The 12,496-nt window shown below is 37.7% G+C and overlaps 1 protein-coding gene across 1 annotated transcript; it reads right to left on the reverse strand.

Moving 5' to 3' along the window:
• Window positions 1–2,708: 2,708 nt before the first annotated feature.
• LOC148830772 (high affinity immunoglobulin gamma Fc receptor I-like) lies at window positions 2,709–11,301 on the reverse strand. The gene is made up of 8 exons (XM_088919973.1): window positions 11,274–11,301; window positions 9,840–10,124; window positions 9,443–9,739; window positions 6,347–6,574; window positions 5,324–5,482; window positions 4,550–4,852; window positions 3,140–3,256; window positions 2,709–2,794 (listed from the first exon to the last, which is right to left on the reverse strand). Exons 1-8 carry the CDS (start codon window positions 11,299–11,301, stop codon window positions 2,709–2,711), a joined length of 1,503 nt encoding a protein of 500 aa, XP_088776099.1.
• Window positions 11,302–12,496: the final 1,195 nt, after the last annotated feature.

The raw sequence follows: 12,496 nt of genomic DNA on the forward strand, positions 1-12,496 counted from the left end.
TCTTTTTGTTTCCTGGCTTTTGGAATTTTTTTCTTTACTCCTTGTTCTGGGCTTCCATGCCCCCTGCTGTTCCCTATCTGTTGTGGGTTATTTCTTTTACATGTTGTTTGTTCCCCTGTTCCGTCAGGGTTTATATTTGTTGCATATTTTGCATCTGTCCCAGGCTCCCATGCCTGCTGCTGCTTCCTGGCTCCGGGCACCCACGCCCCCTGGCTCCGGGCTTCCATGCCCTCTGGTCTGGGCTTCCATGCCTTTATGTGTTATTTGTTCCCCTGTTCCATCAGGGTTTATTTTTGTTGTTTGTTATTTTGTTCGGTCTGGTTTTTTGTCTTGCTCCTCCGGAGCCTAGTCTGGCCCCCCCTTCCTCTACTCAATAAAGGATTTTTTACCCCGGAGGAGTGGGTAGCTCTCAGCCATGGAATCCCGGAGGTTTCCTTTCAGTTAAATGAGGTTTTTCCTCCCCCCAGTGCTGTGCAGCTCTTTTTTGGGCGTCGGGAGCTGGCCTTGAAGGGGGGCGGGGGGGTACTGTCATGCCAAGTACACCTAGAGGGCGCTCCACTTCTGTCCTGTTCCTAGTTCCCTGTGATTATTCATGTCTTTCTAGTGTGTCTTGTTGTGTAGCATATTTACTTCCTGCTTCTGCTCTGCTCCTCGCTCAGCATTGACGTTCGGATGTCCTGAGACCCGCCTAGCACCAGGTCCCTCCTGTCCATGGCCTAAGGGCATAGGTTTCTATATTAATTTCCTGAACAGCTGAGCCCAGACTAACCCCCGTCTTGCTGCTACATATAGGGTCTTTTTCACTCTCCTGCCATTGAGGTTGCCATGAGGTTAAAGTTTATATTATTTTGTACACATAAATGTAGTCTACAAAAACAAATGACCAATGTGTGCTTTTTCATATCTAAAGTGTTTCAGTATGTATCAGTAACATTTCTTATTGAATTATTAACGCATTCAAATTCAAATTCCAAAGCCACACCACATACGTTTAAAATTGAAAGAATTCAGTTATATAATTATGTAATATAGCAAACATACATTTATTTTAAAAAAACTAACATTAAATTATCACAGGCATTCAGCTATAGTAATAATTAAATATATTAATGTTGTCCCACATATTATTTTTCTGTTATGAATAATTCAAATGTTCTAAATCAGCACCTGGCAGAACAACATTGATGCTTAGGCTTTAATATCATACAAAGAACAGGATAATGTAATCTACAGCTTTGTTTCCCAGGTTTTTTGTTACAATTTGAGCATGTAGTTGGGGATGATACTGTGTACCAGTAATGTAATAGCTGGTACACAATTTAGTACACAGTTCTGTGCTAAATCCTCAGCTGTTGGAACTGATCCAACCTGACTAAAGTTACTATAGGTGTACACAGGCACAGGCAGATACCACTCTATATGGTGTTATACCACACTTATTGTGTTGCTTTTTATAATTTTGCAACTAAGGTAACTTGGTTTTGCCAAAAAAAAGGGTTTGAATACTTATGCAATCATGACTTTTCAATTTGTCTTTCATATTATCTGTTTAATTCTTTTTGAAGTACATTGTATGTATAACAAATATGAATTGCTCTTTCATAGTGTCATGAAATCAAGCTTTAAAGCAACAAAATCCTGTGTAAGGACCTGAAAACTTTTAAAAGGTACTTTATGTATATAGTAAGCTGTACATATCATTCAACTTTGCTAACATTGCATTTCTCAAGATTTTTCTTATTCATGAAATGCCTTTAAATTGATTTTGACAAGTAACTTGTGTGCTCAGGCTGACTTTGATGTCTATAGCTTTACGTTTTCTTTTTTGTACTTAATAACTTTAGATTTTTTTGAAGCCACAAATTACAGCAAATACGTTTTGTAGGGTTCATAAATCTGTGTTAAATATTAATTTTGGACAAATGTTCATAATTTTTGCTTGTGCAAAACGTAGTACTATGTACACCTCGTTACAGTACTGTTTACTACTTACTGAGCTAAAAAAAAAGGCACTGAAGATTCAGAATGTATGATCTAAGAAAATAATAAAGTCCTGTAATAAATGCAGCAACTTAAAAGGTATAAAACATTTGATATCCTGCCTTATTATCATAATCATTTTCTACATCTATATGAATAGTACAACACTAAGATATACTGAACACTAAGCACTGACCTGGGACAATTAATTATAATTATAATTGCTTACACTTATATAGTGCTTTTCTGGACACTCCACTCAAAGCGCTTTATAGGTAATGGGCACTCCCCTCCACCACCAGTGTGCAGCCCCACCTAGATGATGTGACGGCAGCCATAGTGCACCAGTATACTCACCACACACCAGCTATCAGTGGGGAGGAGAATGAAGTAATGAAGCCAATTCATAGATGGGGATTATTAGGAGGCCATGATTGGTAAGGGCCAATGGGAACTTTGGCCAGGATGCCGGGGTACATTAACTCATATTAACTTACAGTGTAACATTAATATTAACTCTATCATTTAGTTTAATAGTGGTGATGATTTCAGTGGGTAAAACCAGTGTGACAGAGAATAGAAATCCTATGAGTAAAATTTACAGTTACACTTTACACAGTAATAAGCAAACCTAAAATCTAAATATGAGTGCTAAATAATAAAGCTTTTGTCTAGTGGAAAATGTGAAACATGCACTATTATTTAATTCCATTGAGTGCTGAGGGGTTTCAGGATTTCAGCCATTGCTGTTGTGGGTTTGAGGCACTGGAGACATTCAACTTGTCCAAATCAAAGCTGTCTTCATATATTGCACCTTTACAATAACAAAAAAAAGTCAGTCACATGCAAAAATAGGTTTAAGCACTTAGCACACAAAGCAGCCTTTATGAAAGCCATGCATTATTGAAATCAGTTTGATTAAGATCTACCAGTGAGCAATCTTAACTGTTAGATACATTTTTGCTGTAAATAATCTAATGAATGACATTCTAGAGAAATTATAAAACTAAAAGGGACTATGTGAAAATAGTTTTTTTAATGATAAATAGTAAATAGTCTGGAATTGTTTGATTGATCTCACTCGGTCAAAGCATCATATCACCCAGCTTGTCTTCTACCAGTAAAATGAATGTCGTAACCATGGTCTAGCACATCTTACCATTCCTCACAGCCTGCTTCACTCTTCTCCAGAACACATCACTCACGATGACAGACAAGAAGATGAACACTCCCACACCCATACAGATCCTGATCAGGTTTTCCACAGCAGAAGAAACTGAGACACAAGAAACAAACACTAGGGTCAGAGAGTTGTAGCTGGTATTTATCCTGATCATCCACAGGTTACTTTGTTACCTGAATTCTGTTAACAGTCTCAGTTATTAAGTAAGATTAAAATTCAAAAGAACATCTCCAAAAACAATTTTATTATTTTATTAGGTTAATAATTATGAGTTTACTGACAGTTTATTCTTGTTTCAATGTAACATTTACATGTATGCAGTATTTTATGAAGAAAATTTGTATGCAATATGAGTCTTTTAAAAGCATTTAAAAATGTACCATTTACAGTTGCAGCTACTCAGAACACGTATTAACAATCATTGCTGCATTAGAGGTATTAAATATGACGTGGCGTACTTACAGTAGCTATGTTGTTTTCTGGTCAAAAACAATTAATACTGTAGGTGGCACTTGTGGTGCATTAGATGCTAGTGAAATGATTGTTTTATTTACTCTGTTTTCTTACTGTACATCTTCTTCACCTTCTTCATAAACATTTTCTGCATCAAAGTCTTTAACTTGATAACTTACTGTTATTATTTTGGAAAAGTTTTGAAGTGCTTGTTGTAACTATAAAAAGTTTATATACTTCATAAAAAGCTATAATGTTTTAAACTTTTCTATGAATACTTGCTGTCATTATTGTTGTAAAAAAGTTGTAGTACATTTTGAAATCCACTTACTAGGGAATTGAACATCATTAACAAATATTAATTCAAGGATCTAAATATAATATTTATATAATTTATATACAGTACCTGGAAGTGGTACCGTATTCCACTATCTGGAAACATATGCATCAATTCTTTTGACTCATCATTTTGACGTGTTCTTTTTAACTACATTTTGCTATTGTTACTGTTGTACTGGACAATAAAACACACATAAACCACTGAAACAAAAATGAACAAATGAGACTGGGCTGGGACTCCCTACAGAGTGAGAACTGCAAAAAAGTGTAGATTAAAGGAGCTATATTCACAAGCCTGCTAGTTTACAATGTAATAGGGCCGCTTCACTTCCTGGATGTTCTATTGCCTCGTTCTGAATCACAGAAAAGGATGGCAATATGTCACTGCGCATACCTGGCAATTTCTGGAGGATTTACAAGTTACTGTAAACATTTTACTTTTATTGTGGTGTTAAATGCATTCATCAATGCTGATTCTTTCTAACCCCGAAATATAAAAATAGCACTGCAGTTCCTCTTTAAAGGTGTGATTATCTTTAACCACCGATTAATAAAATAACACTGCTTAAGGTTACTTTCATTTTAGAACCCTACCTGACATGTGCAATACCAAAGAATTGCTGTAGTCAGAATAATAGACCACTTTTCCCCTTCTAGCTCGACACCAATACTCTCCACGGTGGGACAGAGCAGCAGAGCTGATGGTGTAACTAGACCCATTAGTCCTGGTACTGTCAGTGTCAGTGTTGGCCAGGGTTGCTCCCTGTGTGTCTTTATACCAGAGATACTTCCAACCAACAGAATCTCCCCCAACTCCACAGTTCAGGGTGACTCTGTCTCCTGTGTATATCTGTCCTCTTGTGGGGAACACAATCAGAACAGGCTTTGGCCATATTCCTTACAGAAGAGAAATGAATAAGATCAGACTTTGTACAATCGATACCTACAGTATATGCAAAAACAAATTCACATCTTCTAGCATAATCCTCTGAGGTACTTTATTGCACTTATACAGGAATATTATTACTGTATATTCAAAGTGTCAAAGTGTGATTAATCAATTTTTAAAAAGAAACCCTATATTTGTGTCTCACTAGGTTAAAATAATCCATAACAACAGTTAAATTGTAGTTTTATTGAACACTGTAATAAGATGCAAGATCCATTATATAGATCATATCTTCAGTATATACTGTACTGTTTAATTTTCAGGACAAATGAAATACTTACCGGATACCTTCAGTATAACAGGATTGCTGACATTAGAATCAAATAGTTTATTATGGGCATTTTCTCCTCTGCAGGTATATTCTCCATTATGTAACTGAGCAGCAGAGAGGATTGTGTATGTGTTTAAATTTCTGCTACTGGAGTTAACTTTCTCTGCTGGAAGCTCCTGTCCATCCTTGTACCATTTATAGTTCCACCAAGCAGAGTCCATCTCAATCTCACACCTCAGAGTCACACTTTCTGTGGTGAATATCTCTGTCCATCCAGACTCCAAGGTCAGTACAGCCTGTGGTTGAGCTGCAGAATAGACAAGTTTGAATAGGGGGTAGAATTAATAATATGAGGTATGCAAATAGTATGAATCTAAGAATTAATACGGGGGGAAAATAAATAAAGCAGTTGTGTGCTAAAATTATGTTTACTAAAAAAAGATACTAAAATGATCAATCATTTTACTATTTCAATCTCTTACCTATGAGTTCTAATTTCAGAGAATCACTGCGATCAGTGTAATAGAACACACTTCCCCTTCTAGCTCGACACCAGTACTCTCCACTGTGGGACACAGCAGCAGAGCTAATTGTGTAACTGGACCCATCAGTCCTACTGCTGTCAGTGTTGAGTAGGGCTTCTCCCTGTGTGTCTTTATACCAGAGATACTTCCAACCAACAGATCCACCCCCAACTCCACAGCTCAGGGTGACTCTGTCTCCTGTGTATATCTGTCGTCTTGTGGGGAACACAGTCAGAACAGGCTTTGGCCATTTTCCTGATGGAAGAGTGTTGAAGATGTTCAGGCCTTGTCAGTACCACCAAAAACCTATGTGCAAAATCAATTTCACAGCTTGTGGCATAAGCCTCTGAGATCCTAAATTGTACATCTACTACATAATTATTGCATGAATGCAGGAATATTATTACATTCTAAGTAGGGGTGATCGAATTGATAACTAATACTTGTGACTGGGTCTCAAATAGTTAAAAACTGGCCTTTATATATAACATTAAATCACATTTTTTCTAAAGTAACAATCAATTATTTGAATAATCTCCTCAGTATCAATATATATGTTTGATTTTCAAAAGAATACAAATACTTACCAGATACCTTCAGTTTAACAGGATTGCTGATGTTAGAATAAAATAGTTTATTATGGTCACTTTCCCCTCTGCAGGTATATTCTCCATTATGTAACTGAGCAGCAGATAGGATTGTGTATGTGTCTCCATTTCTCCTACTGGAGTCTACTGGAAGTTCCTGCCCATTTTTGTACCATTTATAGTTCCACTCAGCAGAGCCCATCTCAATCTCACACCTCAGAGTCACACTTTCTGTAGTGAATATCTCTGCCCATCCAGACTCCAGGGTTAGTGCTGCCTGTGGTCGAGCTGCACATAAACCAAGATTGAACAGAGGGTAGAAAAGACCATGAAAATAAGAGGTATAATTTATAATTGAACAAATTATATTTAAGTCAGTTTCTTACCTATTATTTCTATTTGCAGAGAATCACTGCGATCAGTATAATAGACCACACTTCCCCTTCTAGCTCGACACCAATACTCTCCACTGTGGGACAGAGCAGCAGACCTGATGGTGTAACTAGACCCATCAGTCCTGCTACTGTCAGTGTTGAGCAGGGCTGCTTCCTGTATGTCTTTATACCAGAGATACTTCCAATCAACAGAATCTCCCCTAACTCCACAGCTCAGGGTGACTCTCTCTCCTGTGTATATCTCTCCACTGGAAGGGTTCTGGGTCAGGATGGGCCTTGGCCATGTTCCTTAAATGAAAAATATGTTAAGTGGTGAAATAAGTAGTATTTTGCCTACAATATATTGGGAATTTACAAACCTGCAACCACTTGATAAAACTTAGGTTTAGTGTTTTAACATTTAGAAGAGAAATTGAGATTTAAACAAAAGATGAAAGTCAAAATCTGATCTTCTTATTCACCAATTTCCATTGCTGAAGGAGTCCTCTGACAATTGTTCCACCGCCAGAATCCATCTTCAGTTATGTCTTTTCTCCAAGTGCATTTTTTTCTAAGCAAACCTCTCAAGTCCACTCTGAAAACAATCTATTTGCCCAAGTTGTCATTAACACTTTCCTGCTGACTCCAGTTATTCATGCTGCTCTAATATAAAGTTACTGTCCCCCTATGGTCATCTTGCACCCAGTCCTCTATCTATTTGTTGTATCTATCATCGATTCTTTATTTATTTCTCTTGCTGTCCTCTAAGCTTGCTGTCTCTTTCTCTCAAAGTGCTCACTGCTCATTTCTCATTTCACTGCTAGTGAGATAGAAGATTGCAATAATAATAAACCTGATATCATAGATTAGATTGGATGTACAGTAGACTCATTTGCAAAAGATAGTGAAGGAGTATGGAGTCAGTTTATGTGAGTTTGAAGAACCAACTATTCAATGTCAAGCCAACTAAATATGTTTAGTCACAACATTTGTTCTTTTTCTTTTGCTGAAAAAATAGAAGTCTGGTCCTTCTCTTATCTCCAATTTAATGAATCTCAAATCTTCATGAATTTCAGGGGCTGTTCTCTGTCCCTTCCTCTTTCTCTTCTCCACTTGCTCCCTTGCTTGGTCCTTTGCTACTACCACAGCTGCACTGGTCTGTGTTACCTCAAATGTACAGCTAAAGGTTAACTTTCATCTCTATCACATTTCTTATTATCTCTTTTCATTGTCCTTCCTGGCAACTGACATTCACTTAACCTCCTCCGTGAGCCAAACACAGTGTCCATCTGCCTCAGATCTGCGCTTTCCATTTTCAGCTATCTCTTCCCCAGGTGCCCACACTACAGTGTAGCCCAGGAAGTGGTGATAACCAGTTCCCTTTCCTTCTTTCCACCCTGCAAGTGTTCGTGCCTGACTTTCTCCCCTTCCTCAGTCCCTTGCAGTCTGTGTGTCAAAATGTCTGGTGTTGCTTGCTATCAGCACAGTCCTACTGTCCTACTGTATGTCAACCTACTCCTGAAATTCTAATTATAAATTTTATTTATAAAACTCAATTTCAGCATGGTCATTGTCTTCTGCAACTACTGTATGATTCTGTGAATGAAAACGTGAATTATGGTTTTCATTTGATACCCTTCTTCCCCCTGGCTCAAACAGTGTTCTCCAGAATAGCTGTCCAAAATGTTCTCTCTCTACTCAGTTCAGAAATACTACTAAAACGTCCCTGAACCATCATTTCCCTATTATGTGTTTGCTTTGATAACCTTCATTCAAATTTATCTATAGTTTTCTGAACTTAAGAATTTTGCAATTCAAGACAATTCAAGCCATGCCTCTGCTCTGTGTTAATGAGTTTGAATGAACTACTGAAAAGGTGATTGGACTGAAAAAAAGCAATCATGGTTAATCCAATTTGAAATTCCACAGGACATAGATCTCTTTTAACTTTTCATTTTGTCTTTTTGTGTATTTAAGACAGGATGAAGATTTTATGTTGCATGTGAATTCTGTGTGAAGATTTGTCACATCACAAACAGCATATTAAAGTCTAAGAAATTCTTCATAGAAGAATAGGAAGCATTATTCCTGGTCTTTGCGGTTTGTAAAAAAAGGCAGGATAAAGGGAGGAATAAAGGAAATTGAGAAGAAACTTGATTTAATGTTTAAATCTGTGGAGGGTACAGATAAGGCAGCCTTGTGAACTCCTATAGTCTCAGTAGCAAAACATGGATATACAGTAGTGTCACACTTGGAAACTGAAATGGAATTTATTTAAGATGAGGAATAGGAAACAAATTTTACTGAAACAGTTGTGGATGCCAAGAGCAAGCTTCCCATTCAGGTGGTTGATGCCCAATATCTGATCCCCCTGAACACTCTTTTATGTTCATTTTCCACTACTTCCTTCCACTACTAGGGCAGAAAGATGTTTTCTTTATTACAATTTTATATGTATATTTTATAAGGTAGAACTGCATTGTTTTGATTACATTTGAAGGTGGAGTGAATTGTAAATGCATCAGCATGATGTAAGACCTCCAGGTGTATGCGGACATGGTAATTGTTATGTAATATTTTTTTACTTGAATTATCCATTGTAATTTACATATACAACAGATAAAATTGAAGGTATCAATCATTTTTTTCTTTGCTTTTGTTTTTTTTCATATATAAATTTATGGACAGCTCAAATACTCAAATACTAAAGCACTGACAGATGTTAAACTTAACATAGTTATTTCATCAGATGGTACATTAAGTACGCATGTAAGTTACTAACCTGAAACACTCAAAATAAGAAAACCAGGATGTGTTTGAAATATTGGTTTGTTTCCCCGTTCAGCTTGACACCAGTACTGTCCACTATCAGACACTGTTGCAGGACTGAGGGTGTAATTTTTCTGATCTTCAGCACTGGATCTAAAGAGCCTCTCTAGTCTCCCCTTGGTGTTTCTAGCCCAGGAATATCTCCAGCCACCTGATGCCCCCTTCACCACACAGCTGAGGGTGACTCTCTCTCCCGAGAAAACCACTGAATCCGGGGGGTCTATGGTCACTACAGCAGGTGTCTGGCCCTCTGAAACACATCAGAAATGTATAATTTGCTAAACATACACCATGCACCTCTTACACAAATGATTAAGTAAAACATTTAAACAGATATGAAAATAACTAACCAATTACTGTCAGCGTGAGAAAGTCACTGTCACTCTGATCAGTTCCTCTCTCAGCTTGACACCAATATTGTCCACTGTCAGACACTGACACAGCTCTTAGGATGTACTGGGAACCATATTTTCCACTGGAACTCCTGAGTGTCACCATTCTCCCCTGCTTCTCTAGGGCCCAGTAATATTTCCAGCCACCAGATCCTCTAACCTCACAGTTGAGGGTGACTGTCTCTCCTACAAACACCTCTGTCCATGGAGGGTCTGCAGTTACCACAGTTTGAGGCCTGGACCCTGGAATACAGACAGTGGTTAGGGTGAAGCAACAGACTGGTGTTCAAACTTGAGTGCCTAGTAACCAACTTGTTGTTTTACAACCAACTGTTGTAATTTCACAAATTCATACTTTTGTTATGATGAATTAATAATCCATCAATTAACTTACAGAATGCTACATTTTCCTGGTAAGATTTGAGGAAACTCACAGTCTATCCTGGAAGCACAGACCACAAGGCAGTACCACACCATAAATGGGTTGCCAGTGGCATACATACAGTAAAGTGAAAATGTAAGGAAACTCCCATAAGATTTATGGTTTAACATATTAAGACCAGTTCTACTACTAGACAAAAACTAACCTCATTTGATAAATAGCACACAAAACGTCTACTGTGTCATTATTTATAAAAAAACATCAGCCTGCATTCAATATCTTTGTATGAAAAGTAAGTGCATCATAAATTCTACCATCTTATCATCTTAAATAGGTAGGTAGATAGAATCAGGAGCACCAAAACATGAACAAATGATACGTTGATCATCAAGAAGTGATCCCACCTGTGTATAAAATCAGAAACTTTGGAAATTTGGTCTTAAGCATTCGGTTTTGTGGTAACACATCATGCCCTGATCAAAATAAATCTATGACAGTCTTAGAGAAAGAATTGGTGCTGCTTATCAGTCTGGGAAGGGTTACAAAACCAGTAAAAACCAGTTTCATAGTCCATCATTCCATGGTAAGAAAGATAATCTACAAATGGAGAAAATTCAAGACTGTGCCCAAACTACCCAGGAATGGCTGTCCTACCAAATTATCTCCAAGATCTGAGCATAAGATGTTCCTAGAATTCTTCAAGAACCCCAATGTTGCATTCAGGGTTCTCTTGCTATGATAAATGTCAGTCCACCAGCAGGAAAAAATTGAATAAGAATGACTTTCATGGAAGGATAGCCAGGAGGAAACCCCTGCTTTCAAAGAAAAATATACACTTAAAGTACTTTTGCAAAAGTTTTAGGATAATTTTGGTTTCGGATGTCTTTCTGCAATAGGATTTCTGAACCCCCTCTTTGAGAATGCAGACGGAAATTATCCTGAATTCACAACAGTATTCCACTTTCTTCATAAGCATTTTATGTAGCAAAGTTTTTAACTTAGTCACTTACAATGGTTATTTTGGAAAAGTTCTGACATGCTCGTTATGACTGTATTAAGGTTATATACTTTATAAAAAGTTATAATGTTTTAACCTTTTCTGTGAATACTTGCTGTCATTATTGCAGTAAAAACTGTTACTAAAAGTCGTCAAGTACTCTTGCAATTTACTGTTACATTTTCTGATTGTTACAGTAAATTGATGCCAGTTTTTTGTGTCTGGTTTTACACATTTGACATAAAAATATAGAAAGCACAGAGTATCAAAACACCTAAAAATCAAAGACAATACAAAACTCTGGCTAACAGTATGTGGCTAAAATATATTGTATGTCTCTTTTCCTTGTTATTTAATGATTGCTGTAGGATGATTCCTGAATGCCATAGCTCTACATTGCAAACTGTTCTGCTGCTGAGCTTTTCTCTTACTTGTCTGCTGGCAGGAGAAGAATAGTCCTTTCAGAACTGAAAGAAGAAAAAAAATACAGTGAGAGTGTGTATGTCTGTGTGTGCCCTGCAATTGCTTGATGTCCCATTCAAGGTGTATCCTGCATTGTGCCCATTGCTTGTCATAATAAACTCCAGTTCCCTTTCAACCCTGAATTAGAATTGGTTAGAAAATGGATGGGGACTTCCCACCACTACCATCAATGTGCAGCATAGTGCACCAGTAAGTTCACCACACACCAGCTATCTGTGTGGAGGCAGAGTGGTGAAGCCAATTCATAGATGGAGATTAATAGGAGGCCATGACTGGTAAATGCCAGTGGGAAATGTGGCCAGGATACCCCTACTCTTTTTGAGAAACGCCTTGGGATTTTCAATGACCACAGAGAGTCAGGACCTCAGTTGTATGTTTCATCTTAAGGACAACACCTTTTTACAGTATAGTGTCCCAATCACTATATTGGGGCATTAGGATCCACACAGACCGCAGGGTGAGCACCCCCTGCTGGCCCCACAAACACCTCTTCCAGCAACAACCTTAGTTTTTCCCAGGAGGTCTCCCATCCAGGTATTGACCCGGCTCACACCTGCTTACTTTTAATGTGCTGCCAGTTGTGAGTTCCAGGGTGATATGGCTGCTGGCTGCAATCATCAATGGGTTAACCACTTTACTATAGCTTGTGCCATATCTTTCACTGACTTCAAGTGTCATTTTTTTTTCAGCTGACGAGAACCAGGTGACCATAGTACACAGTATATTCTATTTAAATTTTCCCTCACAATCATA

This window comes from Atractosteus spatula, chromosome 7 (assembly GCF_055471065.1).
Source record: "Atractosteus spatula isolate fAtrSpa1 chromosome 7, fAtrSpa1.hap1, whole genome shotgun sequence".
NCBI lineage: Eukaryota > Metazoa > Chordata > Actinopteri > Semionotiformes > Lepisosteidae > Atractosteus > Atractosteus spatula.

Coding starts and splice junctions, on each gene's coding strand:
- LOC148830772 (XM_088919973.1), bottom strand. CDS start 11,301: ATGTCAGAACTTTTCCAAAATAACCATT. Junction 9,740..9,839: donor TCTCACGCTGACAGTAATTG/GTTAGTTATTTT, acceptor GATGTGTTTCAG/AGGGCCAGACACCTGCTGTA. Junction 6,575..9,442: donor TCTTATTTTGAGTGTTTCAG/GTTAGTAACTTA, acceptor GTTTATGTGCAG/CTCGACCACAGGCAGCACTA.